This window comes from Neopelma chrysocephalum, unplaced genomic scaffold (genome assembly GCF_003984885.1).
Source record: "Neopelma chrysocephalum unplaced genomic scaffold, ASM398488v2 Primary Assembly neopelma1_165, whole genome shotgun sequence".
NCBI lineage: Eukaryota > Metazoa > Chordata > Aves > Passeriformes > Pipridae > Neopelma > Neopelma chrysocephalum.
Genome location: NW_020897827.1, coordinates 236,512 through 257,734, shown reverse-complemented (window position 1 = coordinate 257,734; position 21,223 = coordinate 236,512). Strand labels below are relative to the sequence as shown.

Genomic DNA, 21,223 nt, shown 5'->3' with positions numbered 1-21,223 from the left:
TGGCAGTTCGTGCTGTGGTGCCCGTGGTGCAGTGCCCTCTGTCCCCGCTGGCCCCTTGCCCAGCAGCAGCATTTTGGAGGGCTCGCCCTTGCTGCCGTGCTGCAGGTCCTGCTCCATTCACGCCTCATTTCCCAGGGCTGTGGTGCCCCTTCCGCCCTTGCCAGGCACTGTCCCAGCTGTGCCTCTCCCCAGGGCTCGGCTCCCAGCCTGGCCTGGTGCCCTGGGCTGGATCCTGGCTGGATCCCGGTGTTTCGGGTGGCTCAGGCAGCTGTTGAGGGAGGGGTTGTCACTCAGCCCTGGCCCCGTGGGTCAGCTCTCACCTTCTGTGCCCTGGAGCGTGGAGCACAAGCCCTGGGCCGAGGCTCTGCCTGCCCACGGGGCTCAGCAGCTGCTGGTGGCCTGGGCGATCTCACTCTGCTGGCAGCTCACTTGCCCTGGCTGCAGCAGCTGCCCGCCCTTGCCAGCAGACATTCTGGAGCTGGGCACCCAGAGCTCTGCCACCTGGCACTGACCTGCCCAGCCCTCAGCTTCCAAGGAAAACACCAGCCCCGGGCTGGAGCTGCCCACCAGCAGGGACACTGCACAGCTGAGCCTCTCACGGCCTCTTGAGACCTTTGGTTGTGAGGAGGAGCAGAGTCCACCTCCCCATGAGAGGAGCACTGAGGCCTCTCTGTCCAGGAACAACAGGATGCATGTGTGCACATTCCATAGGAGCCTGTATGGATGCAAGAAGGGCACAGTCGCACACACGGTAGGAACAGGCTCCCATAGCCCAGCAGTTCCCTCTGCAGGTACTGCTGTCCCCTGCACCCCCAGCCAGGCACGGGCTGGGCTGGGCTGGGCTGGGCTGGGCTGGGGTGTCCGGCTGGCCAAGGCCTCGCTCTGCTGTTAGGAAAGGCCCTGTCAGGGACAGGGATCAGGAGCAAGGTGAGGTCCTGCTCTTCAGCTTCCAGCACTGTCCTGGGGCAGTGGAACCACAGCCAGGAGCAGCACCATGGCAGCAGCCAGTGGTGTCAGGAACCCCAAGTGAGCTGATGCTTCCCAGCACATGAGGCTGCAGGGCTGCCCCTCCCTGCCCCCCTGGGTTGTTGTCCCCTCTGCCCCCAGAGTGGCCCCCCCTTCCCACAGCAGCAGTTTGGGCTCCTGGGCAGGCACCGACTCAGCCTCTGGAGCTCAGAGTGCTGCTGCTCCACTGGTGCCCATCCAGGACAGTCAGCAGTGCATGGCTGGCACCAACACATGGGAGTTATTTATAGAGCAGGAATATTCTGGACTCACTCCGAAGAATCCCAGTGCAGATGCTGGAATTGCTGCATCAGCTTTCCCTGGCAATGCAAAGCTGGGAGACAATGAGACACTTGCAGGGAAAAGAAATTCCCCACTCTGTCTCCCTTTGGCGTTTCCAACAGTATGGGTATGGCTCTCTCCAGGATTTCAGCATCCCCTTTGCTTTATCCCCCTAAACACACTTCCATAAAGGACTGAAGGTTTCACCTCCAGTAGCAGCTCAGGCTTGAGGAGCCCAGCCTGGGAACACACTGACAGAACAAAAGCTCTTCAGCAAAAGTGAATTTATTTCCTACAGACGACTCCAGCCAGTACAGTCAGTTTTGCTTTAACATCAACACAGCCTGGGTTAAACTGAACAAACCCCAGTGCAGTGACTGCTATGAAGTTGTGCTTGTTCTGCCCCAAAACACTCACCCCGGCAGCGCTTCTGGTCATTGCAGTGATCACACGCTCACCCACCTTCTGCTGAGCCTTCCTCAGTCGCTTCTGTCACATCATCCAGTGGCAATTTATATAGTGCCATCACCCCTTCTGCCCACCAGCATTCCCAGCACAGGAAGAACAGAGCCCTGGCAGTACCAGGCTGTCCAGGCACAGACAGCTCAGTGACTTTACCCCCACGATGTCCCAAGGGTGGATCCTCCTCCTCCTCCTCGAGCACACGGTGAATCAGCCACTCCTGTTCCTACAGACAGAGCTGCAGGAAACACCGGTGCTGGGAGCTGCCCAAAGGCAGAGGGGAACAAAGAAGTCTAAAAGCTGACAATCAAATTTCAAACCAAACTAGTGAAAGACTAACTTCAAGAAAACCCAAGTTTCAGAACTTTGCGCTACCTCTTCCAAATTTAAATTCATTAAAAACAACGCTCATTATTGCAGCTGCTGCACAGCTCTGCAGGACAATCCTGTGTGCCTGTCGTAGTTTGATTAAGCTTAAATACTTTAAAACAGAGGTTCCTTTGTTCCCAAGAGCATGCCCAAATATCCGAACACATTCACTACATTCATGGTTTCACACAGCAATAATTGGTAATTTAGTGGAACCTGGTGCATATCTCCTTTCCCAAACATAGATTCTAAAATCTCAAGTTCATAAATATTTGTATTTTAAATATCTAATTTGACATGAATATTGGGTATTCTTAGCCTTTTTTCCTCCTGTTTCCAGGTTTTAGTTCGATAAAGAAACTGTAATACATTACAATGTGATCTGACACCAATCTCACGCCCCATCACACCACAGTCTCTAAGAACCATTATTTAAAAACTTATTTCCAAAAGCAAAACTAAAAAGTTATCGGGAGAGTTGGACACCAGGGTTCACTCACAGGAGATAAATAATATCTTGGCTGTTAATGAATTAGTGTGATTATTTTTTTAAGTTAACATTCACCGGTTTGGCTTTACAACAATCTGACCCTGCCTGTTAACAGCTTAACCTGAGAGCCCTTAAGGCAAATCCCACTTCTCATCAAGATACAGCTTTAAATATGAACATTAGCAGTTGAAACTTTGAAGCAACCAAAAGGAATCAGAGATTAGGAGGCGCTGGCGTCCCCTCTCTCGTACACCCCGCGCAGCAGGTCTGTGCAGGGCGCGGGGGCTCCCTCTGTGCCCACCTCCCTCAGCCCCCGCGGGGCCGGGGCCGCGCCCACGGCGCTTTCCAGTCGCTTCTCCTCGGTCGGTGCCAGCTCCTGGGGGACTCTGTCCCGGGCCCGTTTTCCAGCGGAGGGTTTGGGCAGGGTCATCTGGAAGGCGCACCACAGCACGGTCCGGACCTTGCGCGTGGCCTGGCACAGCGCTCGGAGAGCCACGGCCAGAGCCAGCACCACTGCGGGGGAAACGGCCCTTTAGTGCTGCCACCCTGCTGGGGCTCCCTCAGCCCACACCGCGGGCCCTCGGAGCTCTGACCTTGGCTGGCTCTGTACAAGTGTGTAAGAGCTGCACCTCAATTTGTGTGGCTTGAGTGCTGAGGGTGCTGCAGCCCCTCCCGCTGCCCTGCACAGCGGGGCTGGGCTGCTCCGTGCACACACACACTCAGGGCCACAGGGTCCTCCACCTGCCCTGCCAAGAAATCTGCCTGACAGGGGAAGGAGCAGCTCGTTTGGAGCACCGGCTGAAGCAGACAGGTCACGTTCTGTGAATGGGTGTTGTACCCAGTGCTGTAAAGGGTCACGTGGGCAGTGGTCCCGTTATTCTGGCACAGTTGCCCACAGAAGCTGTGGCTGCCCCAGCCCTGCAAGTGTCCAAGGCCAGGTTGGACAGGGCTTGGAGCAACCTGGGCTAGTGGAAGGTGTCCCTGCCCATGGCAGGGGGTGGGATGGGGTGGGATTTAAGATCCCTTCCCACCCAAACCATCCTGTGATTCCATGATAGATGGAAGACAAAGGTGCTGTGGGAACAGGGCCGGGCCAGGGAAGACCTGCTCCCAAACAAACCAAAACTATTAACAAGAAAGCCCTGCCAAAGAGAGGAGCTGTGCAGCTTCAGGCCCTTTCCTCGAGGCTTTCCCAGACACACAGCAAACACAGTTACTGCATTCAATAATTTACTGTTTGAAAAATCCTCTCCAACTGCTGCCCCAGGCTCCCTCTCCTCTCCTCTCCACTCCAACTCTTTCCCATACCATCCTGTTCCAAAGAGCTCACAGATCTGGTAGTGCCAGGTAAAGCCAGAGCCAATTATTTTCAAGGGCTTCAACACCCAAAAAAACATCCCTTCACCTTAACAAGTCCCATAATCTTCAGTCAAGGTAAAGAGAAACAGGAATGACGGTGACCAGCTGAAAAAAAACCCTGCTGTGATTTATCTTTTGAGGTAAACTTGGGAATTGCAGAACTGCATGGTGGGACACCCCAAAGAAGTAAAATAATCCCTGTAGTTCAGAGGTGGAAAGGAAGGCAGAAGAGATCAGAGGACTCAGAAATGTCAGACAGCTTCTGACACAAGGCAGGAGGTCAGGGAGCAGGAATTTATCCTGACTCCCACCTACAGGACAAGGGAACCTGCCCCTCTGCCTGTGCACTAGTGAGAGATTAAGCTGAGTATTTGGCTTATTTTGGATACCATTAAGAATGAAAACATTCTGACCAATGTATTTTTGTGTACCCGTCCCAAATATGATTTATATTTATGTCAGTCTATGACAGAACAAGCTTGAAGAGAAAATCCATTTGTAACCCAAGGCCATCTCTGTCTCTGGGCAGATTCAGCATGGAAATACTAGGGAAGTTCTACACAAAGGCAGAGCTGAAGGGTTGCTGGGAACAGGAATATGAGGGACAGGGAGAAAAAAGAGGCAATAGCTTAATATCTTCTCCAAACCCTGAGTGTGTTACCAAAAAACCCCACTAATTTCTACTTCTTGCTAGTTCATTAATTGAATAAACACACTCTAAAGTGATTTAACCCCATTTATCTCTAAACCCCAGTTTCAGTGTCCCCTCAAATCCTCATCCAAACCCCACCCAGTCTGCCTTTGGCAAAGCTCCAACACTGAAAAATAAACTAAAACTTGAATACAATCCCCCTCCCCTATTTTTTACACCATGTGCACAACTCCCCAGGCACCTTCCAAAGGCACACAAGCCCAGCTCACCTCTCTCATCCTGGCAGCGGGGGGGGCCGTGCCGCTGTCGGTTGGAAGGGTTCACAATCTCATCCTTTCTCCGTGCCTGCACCACATGGATGGACTCCAGGTGTTTGTCCAGAGCAGTGGAGATGTTGGCATGGAGGGGGGAACTGCGAAGGCGCTCCATCTTCCCCAGTAGGGTCACAACCTGACCAACAGTTCACACGTTACAGGAGGGCACACCGTGCTCACCCACACTTACCAGAGAACTCACTAATTAGGAAGAACAGGTTAATGATAACCATTATTTTCCTTTGAAACAGTTCATAAAGTTATAGCTGAAGTAGTTTTAAGTTCTTACCTGGGATTTGTTCATCTCCAAACCCAAAGCTGCAGCACAACAGCAAAGGTACAATACCCCCATACGAGGACCCCCAGCCCACCGGTTAATAACAGATCTGTGCAGCTTTGAGACATCCCTGGAACAGGAGGTGGTTCCATGACAACATGCATTTCCCTGAATCCAGAGCACTGGGGTCCTCCCTTCCTGCAGCACTGCTGCAATTCCTGGGTGATCCCCTTGTGCTGTGCAGGGCAGCGGGACTGGGAAAGGGAAGGCTGCTGTGGAACCAGGCGTGTGGGGTGGCTTTGGGATGAACTCTCAGCACTAAAGGAGCTGAGCACAAACATTCAGGTTTGTTTGCTCCACTGAAAATCTGCATCTTTGCTGTCTTGTTTATCCTACACCAGTCACATCACTGGGTTTCCCCATGGTGAGTGACTGCTCAGCCACATTCCCAGAGCACTGAGAACCTGGTCACTGCTTTGCAGAAAGAGGTAAGACTAAAAATCCCCAAGCAGTAATATTCCTTGGGCCATGGCTACACTCGATTGCCTAAAGTAACCAAAGTAAAGGGTGTGATCTCCAAGAGAATTTAACTGCATGCTCCACACTATGAAGAGTTAATCCCAGATTGAGCCAACTCAGCTTCCACTCCAACCTTTGTTCCTCTCTGGCCATCACTGAGCTGTCTGATGTTAGAACCCAGGTTCAACAGCCCCACTGTGCTTTTGAGCATCCTTAAAACTACTTCTCAGTTGGCACCTAACAAGAATTTGAGGTTCTATACCCTGAAGTTTGGTTTCTCAAATGGCTACAGAGGAGGGAGTCCTGTTTTAGAGGCAGGTTTAAGGTACCAGGGCAAGGACAGGCAAGCCTTCTAAACGTGGAACCTTCCTAATCCTGTTCTTCTGGGACAGAGTTTTAAAGGTCTTTGACTGTGCTCTCCCCGCTGGGTGAACAGCCCCAGGCCATGAGCAGACACAGCCCCATGGATTATTCCACCTGTGTGAGGCTGGTAGGACATCCTGCTGCTCAGTCCTGCTGCCTCCAAATCCAGCATTTCCCAGAACCCTTTCAGCCCACAGCCCCTGGCAGGGACAGCTCCTGTCTCTGCTTCTCCTCCTCTTGCAGCATCAGCACCCTGGCTCTGGGCCTCAGGAGGGGCACAGCAGCCCCTCAGGGTTTGTGCTCACCCCCCTGCAGAACCCTGCCAGCTGCTGCCTCCCCAGGGCTGCACAGAGCCACTGCAGCTCAGCAGACCCCAGTCACACTTGCCCTACAGGTTATGGCTCTCTGGATTAAGCAGCAAACTAATAACAGAAACTCAGGTTGAAATTGCATCAAATAACCATTCTGCATTAAAAAATAACAGACTCTCGAGCAAATATATATCAAAGTCTTTCAAACATTAATTAAATTTGCTTTTCCCCACAAATACCTCCTCCAACCCAGCGCCTACAAATCCACAGTGAACACCTCCCTGCTGAGCTCTGAGAATGCAGCACACCTGAGAGCTGTGCAGGCACAGGCTCCTGGGCTGGGTGCTGGCACCACGTGCAGCTCTTGCCCCAGAACCCACATCCTCTGGGCACGTGGGGATGTAACTGTGAGCCTCAGCCCTCCGAGGCTCCCTGGTAACAGCACAGGGATCCTGGAGCTGCAGGAACTCCAGCAGGATCTGCTGAAATGTTATTCCCTGCACAGAACAAAGCTATTTTGGGAAAGGCTGCTCTGATCATCTTACCTATCTCACACTGTACTCTAAGTTCTGTAGGATAAGTTCAATAGTTTTTTTTTTAGTCCTACAACTCACTCTGGCTTGTTCCCGTAGCTGATCCACAATTAAGCGATCGACTCTTGATGGATTTGATGTCAGTCTTGGAATTGGAATGTTGTTAGTACTGGAAACCTTTTTCCCTTGGAAATTCTTAGCAAGAGCTGATTCAGTCTGCAGGAAAACAAAAGAACAACTCCCTCAGAATGTACGTGCGGCATGTGCTTTATTACAGAAACAAGAAAAAATATCAGATATTCCATTTCTTCCCCTCAGGGTTTTGGATTTTTTAAAAGGAGATAATGAGGATTCAGGCATTTGGGATTTAACCCTTTGGTGAGACAATCACCTGCTTTAAGTGAACAACTGCTTTACTCAAAGCAGTGCAACTAAAGCAATCGTGCCAACACACCGTGTTCCAGCAGTGCTATGTCTGCTCACTCTGACTACAGCCTGTACTGGTTTGGCCTGGAAATAAAATGGAGGCAAGTCAGAATTACAGGGAAAAAAATGACCAAACAGATGTGGATCTCACACATAAATTAAAACTGTCTCAGTCAGCAATTTACCTAATTTTGTAAAGATTACTTAAACTACAGAAAGATTTTTTTTCTGAGCACCCTGGTCTAGTGGAAGGTGTCCCTGACCAGGGCAGGGTGGTGGAACTGGATGGCCTTTAAGGTCTCTTCCAACCCAAACCATCAGAAAATGACTTTGAAACCTGATTGCAAGACTTCAAATGTCAGTCTCTCTGACTCCCTTGTTATGTCACTCTGAAACACCCATCACAACATCTAATTAGCTAAATCTGCTTTAAAATCGCATTTCTTGGGTGGTTTCATAGTGGTTCACTATTTACAAGAGCATGGAGTGCCAAGACAAGGGGCAATGGCTTCACACTGAGAGAGAGTAGGTTTAGATTGGATATAAGAAAAAACATTCCCTGGGAGGGTGGGGAGGCCCTGGCTCAGGTTGCCCAGAGAAGCTGTGGCTGCCCCAGCCCTGCAAGTGTCCAGGGCCAGGTTGGACGGGGCTTGGAGCAACCTGGGCTGGTGGAAGGTGTCCCTGCCCATGGCAGGGGGTGGCACTGGATGGGCTTTAAGGTCCTTTCCAACCCAAACCATTCTGTGGTTCTATGCCAAAGCTGCAGCCGAATTTCCCCCACCATCCCCTGGCCATGCACATGCCAGCTGCTCCTCCCCTGCACTTTTCCATGCACCCCAGACATCATCTCCCCTCCTCAAGCCGGGCTCACTCTCCCCCAGCCCCTCTATTCAAAGCAACCATTGGCTTTTGTCAGGAAACACTTCGGCAAAACTCCCCCCTGTGTTACATCCCCTTGGAATTAGGTTTCTTTGGGGGGCTGGCTCAGGAGAGCTCCCAAAGGCCCCACTATTGCCAGGTAACATTTGGCCCAGCTTCCCTCACAGACAGTCCCCATGTACTGAAATTCAAACCCCATCCAACTGGTGAAATGAGGACAAGTTTTCCTACTGCTGCTGACCAAAAAGGTCAATTGCTTTTAGCAGGGCTTCACACAGCACTACCTGAGCCTTTTAGTTCAAGGGTTTCAACTGAATGACCCTTTCTTCAGCCTCTGTTTCTGGGGGAAAAAAAGAGCCCCTTCACATACACCTTAGGTTTAAACCTTCAGGGAAACAGAAGGTGAGAACTCATTGTAGCACCTAAGAAATTGAATGGAAAGAAACTGTATTTACTGTATTAATAAATAAGGTGTAACATATCTTTGTTACTCAGGAACACGCCTTCCCCAGCCCCAACCCTGAGACTGGAAAAGCCCCTGAATTCCTGCTTTAAGTGCAACGTTCCATACAATGTTAGTTACGCTCCCAGCAGGCTACAAACCTCCACACCCTCCCTTTTCAGTCCTAAACATACAGGGAAGCAAACTTGTAACTTTGAAGTCCCGTTAAACATTTCAACTCCCAACAGCACAACCACCTGCGACTGCACCGAGCAGGATGACATCTACATCAAATCTGTGATGTTAATTTAGTTTGGGATTTTTTACCTTCTTCCTTTCCTTCTCCAAAGCTCTCCACTGCTCATAGCACTCCTCCAGCCTCACGTGCAGCTCGCTGGCAGGGCCACTGCGGTTCTTCACTTGCTTCTGAAATCCAAATGCTGACACGAAACCAGAGAGAGCACTGTCACTGTACATCTTGTCTGTGAAACAGGGGTAGAGGCGTTTGAGATCATCTTGGGAGAACAAGGTATGAGGCTCCACCAGAGGCACCACGGAACGGCCCAGGAGGTGAGCGGATCTCACGGGGAACGTGCCGGAACCCAGCTGCCGGTTCCGCCTGAAGTCTCCCACCACGCAGTTGGGAACGCCTGGAGCCTGCAGGCTGCTGCCAGGATTGATGGCATTGCTGTCCCCGCTCCCTGCCCTGAGATGGAGCTGCCCCTGAGACTCCAACAGCTCTTGGTACATGTCCTGCAACACCCCATCTGCCTGGTTCTGTCCTTCCAGGTCGCAGTGCTCGCTCTGCGGCTTCAGCTGGAAACGCTGTTTGTTCAGATTGTCAATGATTCCAAACTGCTGAGCCAAGTAACTGTCACAGAATCCATTTGGCTGCTTCAGCTTCTTCTCACTGAGGTACTCGATGAGGTTCTCTTCTCCACCCCTAACCAGGGCTTCCACACACGCAGCTGCCCGAGCTCGTTCCGCAGCACTGTAACCCAAGTCGAGGCCGGAGAGAAATGGGTTGTCTTGACAGTACTTGTGAAGCAAATTACAATTTAAAGGCAAATTTGAAGATGGCAACTGAAAAACATCATTAGAATGACTGGAAGTTTTTGGAAATGCAGGTGACTGATTATTCACCTTCAACAAAGGACCTGGATTCTGGAAGGGGCCGGAAGCAGCGGGTTTGGTTTGGATGTTCATCCACGCTGGCCTCGCACTAGAGCCTGCTGAAGGCACTGCTGCATTGGGCAACAGTGAGAGTGATTTATAGAATTCAGGATTCTGAAGATCGGCCTTGGAAAACTGCTGCTTTTCCACACCATTATTCCCTGGACAAGCTGCAAAAGACTTTAGTCCATATTCAATTTTTTGCCCAAAATCAGTGCTGAAGGAAGGTTCATTTGCAAACTGTTTTTCTGATACAAGTCCTACAGACTTGGGAAATGTAAAGTCATGCTGATCTGAAACTGTATCTTCAAATTTTTTCTGAGTTCCTGATTTAACTTGAAATAATTTAGCATAGGGCTCTGCATCCAGAGATGGTGCCTCGGGGGTTCCATTTACCACCTTTCTATTTTCTTGGAGGCTACAACTGGTGCTCTTGTTGGGCTTTGCCTTACCAGCATGAGAATATTCAGTGTATCTGCTATAATCTGCGCTTTCACTGTATCTGTGACACTGTGGAAGGAATGTTTCTGCCCGCTTTGGGTGCACCTGTGCGTCTGCTCCCTTGGGACACATCTTCTCCCTTCCGTAAGAATAAGCATCAGCTCCTGAGTCTTTGATTGCTTCTGGGTACCCAGCCTGGGGTAAAAAGGTGTTTTTCAGGTAGGGGTAGTTCTGATACACAGGAGTTGTCTTCACACCCTCGTTGCTCTGCACGTTGGCACGCTCACCCCTGGGAGGGTACAGGCTCTGCTCTTCCAGCTCCACGCCGGCAAAGCCGCGGTAACAGTCGTCTGCTTTCTGCTGGGACACCAGGCTGGCACTGGCCAGGAACTGCTTGTCAGCAGCAGGGACAGACTCACTGCTGTAGAAGCCCTGCTGTGGGACAGCTCCAGCACGCCTGCTTTCTGCCAGCAGGTCGTGGTGGTCCATTCTGCTCGCATTCACTGGCCAAACCGACTTCAGGGTTGGAGGACAACTCCTTGGGAAACAAGAAATGCACAGTTAGAGTCCAATCCATGGTGCTGCTCTTCATTCCCAAACACAAAAGGAGCTTTAAGAACCCAGTTCCTCCCTAATCGTTCCAAGATGTCTGACTTCAACTTTCACCCATTCCTGTCCTCTCCAGTTTCCCTCACCCAGCTGAGAAAACTGATTCTGCCTCGTGTAAACCCACCCCCACAGCTCAGGAGCTATGGCCACATCTTTAAGCTGCAAGAGATGTGTGCAGACCAAATCATGGTCCATCAGTGCTGTCAGGAGAGTTACTGTCCATCCCCACCGAAATCCTCCTGGTTCAGCACCAAGTTCAGGTAACCAAACTGCCCTCAGCCTTCCCAAGCCATGCCCCAGCACTCCAGAGAAAGCTACTCTCTCACCTCACTTGTGCCTTACACTGGCCTGCACTGCTTCCTGCAGGTAGAGCCAGGGGCAGCATCCCAGCACACTTCCCTTCCTTCCACCAATCACCAGGAATTAACCAGGACAATCTATCCCTCACTGACAAGGAAAACTGTAAACAGACTAAGTAAAAGGGAAATTGTGCCTGGAAGTCACTGCAGGCCAAATCTGAAAGTACTGAAAACAGAATTCCAGCCCTGCCTGTCCAAAGCAAAGGAATTACTGAGTTATCTCATGACCAAGATTGACTCTCTGAAGTTTTCTCTCATTCCAGCCACATAACTCGGCACACATATAGAAATCCCTGGAATTGTTTGGGAAGACAGAAAGAAAAAGCAGTGCCTGCATTGGGAACCTGAGAGTTGGGTTCCCTCTCTTGCCTCTTAGACGTGGAAAAGACAGGGAACTCAGAAAATATCTTGGGGATGCTGGACCTGTGTCCTTCTGTGTCATGTGGTTATGACTATCTAATTGTCCCTTCTGGTGCAGGAATATAGGCAAAATAAACCTGACATTTAGATGTGCAAATATTGCTTAGGTAGCACGAACTGCAAGAAACACTCATTTTGCATGGAATTCTCCCCTGGCATTTCAGGAAAGTGTGAAGGAGTCTGATTTGTGTATTCTTTCTGTGAATTGACATTAATTAAGACAGAAACCTCAAGCCTGAATTCAGTCTTGATTTAAAAGACAAGAGGCCAAGGCACACATCCAAGGGATTTATTTGAATACAGCATATCCACAACACTTGTTAAGCCCTTATTTTAAAAATGCCAATTAACAAGTTCTGTAAATACCAGAGAGCCAGAAGCTGCCATGCAATCTGAGTGCCTGGAGAAAGGATTGCAAGGATCCCAAGTGAAACGTTGGAAGATCAGGGGAAGGAAGGGGAAGCACGAGGCCTGGGCAGCAGCAGATGTGGAGCCAACTAATGAGCACAGTGAGATCAGGGAGGGGAGTTCCTGTCAGAGAACACCTCAGCAGCAGCACCTGCACCACACTCACCCCTCAGCAAAGCACGGCTGTGGTTTGTCTTGTTCTTCCAGGATGTTTGACACGAGTCCATATAAATCTGTTTCACTGCCATAATCGTTCCTTTCGGGCTGAATCCTGAAAACCAAGTGGGTATTAATTAAAACAATTCCTTCATTCAAAGGATTTCCTAAGTTAAATGAAACACACAAATCTAATCCATCTACTCCACCAACACACACACACACTCCCTGCTGAGGATGATTACCTGGGCTTCAGGTTAATCTGAGGAGCAGCAGGCTGCTTGCTGTCATCTGCACACGTAGACCAGGGGGGGTACAAGAGGGAAGGGTCCATGGGTGCAGAGTACTCTGATGTTGAAAGGGAAGAGCTGTAGGTCTGAGGTAACTCCACATTTTCTTCATTCTGCATTTAATGTAAATAAAAGCACTGATTTAGTATTAAACACATCAAGCTGTCATTTTGCCGTTCTATGGGGTTATAACCAGGTTCTTGGAGGAACCAGCACATGAGAAACAAGATCCACCACTGGGAACACAAAAATTAAGCAGAATTACCTGTATCTTTAAGTAGGATTCTCTGAATCTTTAAGCAGAGTTCTCTGTCCCTCCCTTTGCTCTCTGTGGCAGATGGAAGCTGATGGCATCATTCTCACCTTTAACCCCTCTTCTGAATACAAACACATGTTCTCAGGTGTGTTCAACAGCTGTTGCTTTAATGCTTATGGAAAGCTTTTGTATTTTCTGTCCTGCTTGGCAATGGCTGGAGAAGATGTGGCCCTGGAGCTGCAGCTCACACCTCTGGCACTCAGCCTTGGCTTTTGTGTGTCCTGAGCTGAGCTTGGCTTGAAACTGAGGAGGCAGCACCTCCCCAAAGCACCTCCAGAGACCCCCAAAGAGGCCCAGGCAGGCACAGCACAGGTTTAGGAAGGGCAGGTCCTGTCTGACCAACCTGATCTCCTTTTATAATCAGGTGACCCACCTGGTGGATGAGGGGAAGGCTGTGGATGTGTCTGTCTGGACTTCAGCAAAGCCTTGGACACCGTCTCCCATGGCACACTCCTGGAAAAGCTGCAGCCACAGCTTGGACAGGGGCACTCTGTGCTGGGTCAGGAACTGGCTGGAGGGCCGGGCCCAGAGAGTGGTGGGGATGGAGCTGCATCCACTGGGGATCCGGTCACTGGGGGTGTCCCCAGGGATCAGTGTTGGGCCCAGTTCTGTTTAATCTTTATCGATGATCTGGATGAGGGGATTGAGTGAACCATCAGCAAATTTGCAGATGACACCAAGCTGGGGGTGTGTTGATGTGCTGGAAGGCAGGAGGGCTCTCCAGAGGGACCTGGACAGACTGGAAAGATAGGCTGATTCCAATGGGATGAGGTTCAACAAGGCCAAATGCCGGGTCCTGCACTTTGGCCACAACAACCCCCTGCAGCACCACAGGCTGGGACAGAGTGGCTGGAGAGCAGCCAGGCAGGAAGGGAGCTGGGAGTGGGGATGGACAGGAAGCTGAACAGGAGCCAGAGTGTGCCCAGGTGGCCAAGAAGGCCAATGGATCCTGGCCTGGCTCAGGAACAGTGTGGCAGCAGGAGCAGGGAAGTGATTCTTGCCCTCGACTCAGCACTGGTGAGGCCACCCCTGGAGTGCTGCATCCCATTCTGGGCCCCTCAGTTCAGGAAGGACATGGAGGGGCTGGAGCAGGTCCAGAGAAGAGCAACGAGGCTGGGGAAGGGACTGGAGCACAAGTGCTGTGAGGAGAGGCTGAGGGAGCTGAGGGGGCTCAGCCTGGAGAGGAGGAGGCTCAAGGGAGACCTCCTCACTCTCTACAACTCCCTGACAGGAGGTTGTAGCCAGGTGGGGATTGGTCTCTTCTCCCAGGAACCAGCAGTAGGACAAGAGGGCTGGGTCTTAAGCTGTGCCAGGGGAGGTTTAGGTTGGATATTAGGAAGAAATTTTTTACAGAGAGAGTGCTCAGCCATTGGAATGGGCTGCCCAGGGAAGTGGTGGATTCACCATCCCTGGAGGTTTTTAAGATGAGACTGGATGTGGCATCAGTGCCATGGTCTGATAATCATTAGATGCAGGCAGGGTTGGATCAAGGGTTGGACTTGATGATCTCGGAGGTCTTTTCCAACCCCGTTGATTCTCTGAAGTGTTGCCTAGGGCTGTGCAGGCTCAGTGACTCTGCATCAGGTAGGCAGGAGCTCTGGATTAGGTAGGCGGGTTTATGTAAACCTTAGTGTAGAAATTCTCTCGCTTTTTACTCCTCGGTGTGCTTCATTTTTGGAAAATTTCCACCTTGCACCCTGTGCAGAATGAACAATGTCTCCTTTCTCAACCTGACTCATTTTCTGTGTTTAGAGAGTTCCTAAAATTGTCAACACTGTCAGTCTAAAACACCTGCTCCTGTTTCTAACAGATGATCCCTGACAGGGGTCAGGAGAAATCTCCTTTCTCCCCATCATGACAGGTTATTTTAGCTACTGAAGAAAACTTACAGCCAATTCTTTTCTTGAGGAAAGGTTCCTGATTAGGTGAAAAAGAGTATTTGCCTGTTTGGTTTAAACACAATTGGCCTTCTTAGCTCTTAGTAAGTGAAAAAATTAATTAATGGTGTTTTTGCAGAGTTAAATGTTAAAGACATATGACACACTCCCTTGTGGAGCAGAGTAGTCTGGCAGCAACAGGAAGCCTCCCACAAAGCCAGGTTTCATCCCAATAAGGCTTTCTGCCTAACCACAGACACTTGTCTCTGCCACACATCTGGGTTCCCCATGTCTGTAAGCACAAAAAGATGCCCAATTGCTGGGTGAAACCACAAAATCCTAGATGGACTAAGTAGCAGGTCTGGTCTTGAAGGTGGTGGGAATGAATTTTCATTTGAGTCTTCTACCTCAGTGTAAGTTTATGGCTATTAAAGGCAAAAATTCCAAGACAGATCTGATTTCTTTAAGTGTCCTGGCACTTTCTACTGGTCAGACTAAGAACTCTGCACCTGTCATGTGCCACAGAACTATCTGTGGAAATAGCTAAGGTTCTTCTTACAGACTTCCCAGTTTTCCTAAAACTTTGCTCCTCACTTTGTCTACAACTGTTTATGCCAACAGAAAAACAAAGAACACAGTGAAATACTAATTTACAAAGCTTATTGCTTCACCTCTAACTGCACCAGAAAAGCCACTGTCCCCTCTGGTGAACGTTACAGCCACAGAGGTTTATCACCGTTAAATCAAACACGGTGATTTATGTTCACCAGGACAAGCAACTGCTTTAGAAACACATTTTGCCCATTTTGTTTACAAGCAACCCAAACTCTCACAGAGACACAAAGAACAACTCAGAGCCGACTGGACCTGTGATTTGTAGCAGCCATAGAGTGAGCCTGAGCCCGGCATTCCGGCGCTGAACACGTCCGTGGGCCTCCCGCCGGCTTCCGCGCTGCCCCAGCAGCGGCTGCCACCTCGGAACGCCACGCTGGGCTGCAGGGACAGCAAAGGGCACAGGGACATCAGCACACACTGGGACATCACTATCCATACAGACATCACTGAACACAGAGCTGACAGTTGTGCATTTCAAACCAACGTTAATTGCTTTGACGCTTTTATTTACCGGTGGATTCTGTTCCATTGGAGTTTTGGAGGAATCAGCTCTATGTATTGATGTGAAACATTTTCATGTTTACCCTTAAAGAAGAGCTGAACCCACCAAAGCACAAGAAACTCAAAAGGTGTTCAGAGATCAAGAGGAAACCTGCACTCTCCCTGTTTGCACAAGCTGAGCTTCCCAACATCAGAGCCACCACAAAGGAACATCAGCCACAGGAGCAGGAGAACGCTCATGGAATCATGGAATGGTTTGGGTTGGAAGGGACCTTAAAGTTCATCCAGTCCAACTCTCTGCCATGGGCAGGGAACCCTTTGACCACCAGCAGCAGAGTCATCATTCAGCCTCCCACACATTTCTGGGCTCCTCTGGTCCTTCCATCACTGCTCCCATCACATTGTTTACATCACTTGCAGGCAATGGGGTGCATTTCCATATGTCATGAGCTAAAACTTTGCTATAATACACACACTGGGAGCTGTGGTGGAAATCTGCTCCCTTCTGGAACTATGGGAGAAACAACTCCCACCTGAGAGACCCCCCTGCCCATCACCCCCTGCAAGAGCCAGAAACCAAGGGCCAGCAGGAGCAAGGAATGGGAACAAACAAAAACTGAGGGGTCTCCTTCCCTTCTCCAGAGGGTGAGGTACACTACAGAAACTTGCACTGGCTAGCTAAGAACCCCTCCAGCTAACAAATACAAAAGTGATGTTATTGGCATCACATTACCACAGCAGCTCATTTGGAATGATTATTAAATTCAGAAAAAGTCAAGGTTTCACAGGGTTAGGGTTCTGCAGTGTTCTGAGTAAGCTCTGCACTCTAAAACCACCTTCTTGTACAGGTCCCTGAGGATGCACCAAACCTCTGTGACCTACAGCATGATTTTCATTCACACCACAGTCAACTACGTAGTTTTCTATGGTTTTGAGGCACATTTTCCAAACCCATGAACACACAGAGCCAGTGTTGGGCTCAGCCCACGGCCTGGGCTCATCCGGCTTTGTTCTCTCCTCAAGGACCCTTGTTCACAGTCACACCCATCACTGATGTTTTGTGACCCCACAGAACACGGGAGAACCCCCACAATCACCGACTCAACTAGGCTGGAAAAGACCCCTGAGACCATCGCGTCCAACCCTTCACCCACCACCACCTCGTCTACAGGTCCTTGGGACACCCCCAAACCCAAACTTCCCCCCATTTTTCCCAAACAGGTGTTTCTCAGAAGGCTGGGAGAGGGGGTTTCCCACAGGCTTGAGCTCTGTCTCACACGCCTGGCAGGGCGCCGGAGGGGGCGGCGGGGCTCGGACACTCATGAGGGGCGGGCACGATTCTGGCCGGGCTTCGGGGTCCCCTCAGCGGGGGCGGAGCCGGGACAGCTCCGGCGGGTGTGTGACGGGCGGAGCCGCAGGGCCCGTGCCCGTGCCCTTCCCCGTCCCGTCCCGTTCCCTGTCTCCATCCCTGCCTCCCTGTCCCATTCCCCCCCCTCACCTCCATGGCTCTCCGGACGCGCGCCCCGCGCGGGGCCGCCCTGAGGGGACTTCGGGCGGTTGCCCTCGCGCAGGCCTAACGGCCGCCCCGCCCCGCCCCGCGCCCCCATTGGCCACCGCCCCGGCCCCCGCCCAATCGGCGGCCCCGCGGCCGCCTCGCGCCCCCCCACGCCACGTGACCCCGCTCGGATCTCCACGCGGATCTGCCCTCGCCGAGAGAGCGGCGGCGGCCGCGATTGGCCGCGCCCGCCGGCGCGCAGCCAATGGGGATACGGCTGGCTCGCGCCGCCCGCCAATGAGCGGCCGCGGGGGCGAAGGTTCGCCCGGAAACAGCGGGGCCGGGAAGGGCGAGCCCTGAGGGAGCGGCCGCCCAGAGACCGAGGGGGAGCCGCGCTGAGGGGCCGCGGGGGTGGTACCCCAAAACACTGCCAGGCGCCCCCCAATACACTGCCAGGCACCCCCACAAACACTGCCAGGCACCCCAAAACTGTCAGACACCCCCAAAACACTGCCAGGCACCCCCAAAAACACTGCCAGGCACCCCCCAAAACACTGGTACCCCCCCAAAACCTCGGTAGCCCCCAAAACACTAGCAGCACTCCAGACTTTGTCACTCCCCCAGAACCTGTCACACCCCCCTCCCGCCCATGTCACTCCCCCAAAGCCCTGTCACTCCTCCGGACTTTGTCACTTCCCAGAACCCCATTACTCCTCCAAAATCATGTCACTCCCCTGGATTTCATTACCTTGACATACCCTGTCACCCCTTTGGATTTTGTCACTCCCCAGACCCTGTCACCCCCAAGTCCCTGTCACCCCTCTGGACCCCGTCACTGCCCCGGACACTGTCACTCCCTCAAAACCTTGTCACCCCTCTGGATTTTGTCACTTCACGAGACCCTGTCACTCCCTGTACCCATCACCTCCACAGGCCCTGTCACTCCCTCAGATCCTGTCACCCCCCCAGACCCTGTCGCCCCTGCAGATTTTGTCACTCCTCCAGACAACATCACTCCTCCAGACCCTGTCACTCTCCCAGATCTTGTCACTCCTCCAGATCCTGTCATCCCTCTGGATTTTATCACACCCCCAGACCTCCAGATCTTGTCACCCCTCCAGACCCTGTCCCCTCCTCTGACCCTGTCACCCCTCCAGATTTTGTCACCCCCCAGACCCAGACCCCGTCACTCCCCTGACCCTGTCACCCCCCAGGCCCTGTCATCCCCATACCCTGTCACCCCCAGCCCCCCTCTGGAGGTTTTCTTCGGGGTCCCTCCTTGGAGGCACCAGCTCAAGCTGTGATTTTGTTATTTAGTTTTCACACTGTGATAAAATTATTTTAAGGATCTGATGTCTGGGACTCTGCTCTGGGAAACCTGGGGTGGAGCTGGTGAGGAAACCTGGTTGACCTTGAGTGTGTGGGGTGTAGCTGTGAAGGGGCTTTGGTCCCAGCTCAGGTGGTGTGGGAGTGACTTCCAGAGTGCTCCTGGATGGTGGGACAGGGATGCTTCCTTAACAGCCCTGCCCAGGTCCAGGCTGTCCCCAGGTCTCCTCGGTCCTGCACATCTCCCATGGGAGCAAGAGGAACTCTCCATCACCCATCACCAGTGACAGAGCCATCCCCATGCGCCTGCAGTGGGGTCTGTGGGATGAGACCCCTCTGAGGAGCCCCAGGGCTGGAAGAGAAGCCCCAGGGCTGGAAGAGAAGCCCCAGGGAAGCTGCTGGCAGAGGGAGCCAGGACAAGCAGAGGGGTCACTGCATCACAACCCGTGTTTCTTTATTCCTCTCCTCATGGCTGCTGGTTTAGATGCTCTGCCAAGTGCATGAACATCTCTGTTCTCACTGAAAAGGACTGAGGAAAACCCAAAAGCCCTGAAGCCAAACCCTACTTGTTTTCACTTCTCAAGCTATTTTGGTTTGCACCCCTCAAACTGTTTTTATGGACTCTGAGGACAGCACTTTTGCTGCCACCCCTGCCTGGGCTGCTGAAGGCAGAGCGTGCCCATAGGGCCAGATGTTATTTTATGAAGTGTGCTCTTGTGTGCTGTGATCCATCTCTCACATCCTCAGTGTGTGCTGCCAGCCCACGTGGTCGTGGGGAGAGCAGTGGGGTGAGCCTGAGGGGCCAGGTCTGCCCAGCCCCTTCCTAAACCCATCCAGGGACTCCAGGCACAGATGTGTCTGCTGGAAGCAGAGGATTCACTCCAGGAGATGGGGGGTCAGCAGGGAATGTCTTGGTTCCATGGTGTGTGCCAGACCACAGTTCCATCCCTCGCTCCCTGCCCTGGGGAAGGGCTGGCTCTGGGGCAGGGATTTGGGGCTGTGGGACAGGGCTGTGGGACAGGGCTGTGGGGCAGGGATTTGGGGCTGGGCTTTGGGGCTGGCTCAGGAGCAGGGAGGGTTGATCTGGAGTCCCCTTCATCTCAGGTCTGCAGAGGAGCCAGTGTGACCTTTGTGCTTGGTTTGGGGAGCTTTACTTTGATTTTCTTCCCCTTTTGAAATGGTGAAATGTGGGGAAGCCCAGCCACTGCCTCACTGTTCCCCTCAGCTATTTCCCTTCAAATTCCTATGCTGCATTTCCTGCATTTCTTACTGCATGAGACTCCTTCAAGGCCACACAGCTGAGAACAGAGCCTCTGCCAGAGATGACCTCCTGGCTGGACACCTTTCCAGCTGCAGAGGAAAATGTGGTGTCAGCACACAGAGAAAACAATCCTTGCATTGCTTGGCTCAGCCCACAGCAGATTTAGGCACCGACACCATTTCTTTATCCCCGAGGCCTGTGCTCTGCACTGAGGTACATCCATGGCCTGAGGCACCTGTCCCTCTGTGTTAAAGTGCCCCCAGTGCCAGTTTTCCATGGACTTGGCATTCCCCTCCGGATCACAGCTGACTCTGGTACCTGTTCGAGGCAGCAAACCAGCAGTCACAGTCAGTATTAATATTTTATCCTGCTGTCAGCCCCTGCAGGAAGCTGCTGGGACAGGCTGCTGAGGCACTAAAGCTCCCTGGGTCGATCCCAGGCTGTTGGGCTTGGCTTTGCTGGTAGCCCTGAACATTGGAGTGGGAGCCTTTGCCACCTCCTCCCTATAACTGCAACCACAGAGCACTGCTGGGGTTTCAGTCTCTGGCTGAACATCACCCAGGGGGACGAGCTCCATGACTGAGCCATTTCCACCTCTCAGCACCAGCGTCTCCAGGAGGATCTGCTGCTCTGGAGTGAAGCACTATTCCAGCTGAATCTCAGGAGTGGGTCCCACATGGATCCACATCCCCGAAGTCTGGCTGGATACGCATAGTCTGTGCTCAGACAGGACTGCCAGGAAAGCAGTTAAGCCATTGGATGTACCATTGGAAGAGGCCACGGCACCTCATTTACAGCACCTGCCGCACGGCCTCTTTGGAGCAGGAAAAGAATTAAAACCAGATTAAGAATTAAATTAAAACAGAATTTAATTAAAACAATAAAAATTATTAAAAGGTAATATTATTAAATCATTAAAGTTATATAACTATATTATATATAATTATATATAGATATATGTAATATATATTTTATATAATTATGTAAATATAAAATATGTAATAAATATTACATATTATAAAAATGTATTAATGCTATTAATATAGTAAATCACACTATTTAAATATTAGAAATAATAATGATTATAAAAAAAATTAAAATAAGTAAAATTAAATTAAAACAAAATTAAAGAATTTAAAGAATTAAAGCAGGGGCTGCCTGGCAGCCCGGCCCCGCTCACCCTCACACCGCGGGGCTCGGCCCATCCCATCACCGCGCTGCCCGCGGGACGGGACCGGGACCGGGACACGGATCGGGACAGGGATCAGGACCAACCCGGCCCCACCGTGGCCC

The 21,223-nt window shown here is 51.5% G+C and overlaps 1 protein-coding gene across 3 annotated transcripts; it reads right to left on the bottom strand.

The window, feature by feature from the left end:
• Positions 1-1,556: 1,556 nt before the first annotated feature.
• MEIOC (meiosis specific with coiled-coil domain) lies at positions 1,557-17,444 on the bottom strand. Of its 3 annotated transcripts, none has more exons than XM_027701723.1 (8): positions 17,347-17,444; positions 15,600-15,725; positions 12,495-12,652; positions 12,260-12,364; positions 9,011-10,835; positions 7,018-7,152; positions 4,889-5,069; positions 1,557-3,121 (listed from the first exon to the last, which is right to left on the bottom strand). In XM_027701723.1, exons 1-8 carry the CDS (start codon positions 17,350-17,352, stop codon positions 2,829-2,831), a joined length of 2,829 nt encoding a protein of 942 aa, XP_027557524.1. In that variant the 5' UTR covers positions 17,353-17,444; the 3' UTR covers positions 1,557-2,828. The 3 variants fall into 3 exon arrangements, with proteins under 3 accessions (XP_027557524.1, XP_027557525.1, XP_027557526.1); XM_027701725.1 differs by lacking the exon at positions 1,557-3,121 and adding an exon at positions 3,666-4,550; XM_027701724.1 differs by lacking the exon at positions 15,600-15,725 and having other exon boundaries at positions 17,347-17,387.
• Between the last annotated feature and the right edge of the window lie 3,779 nt (positions 17,445-21,223).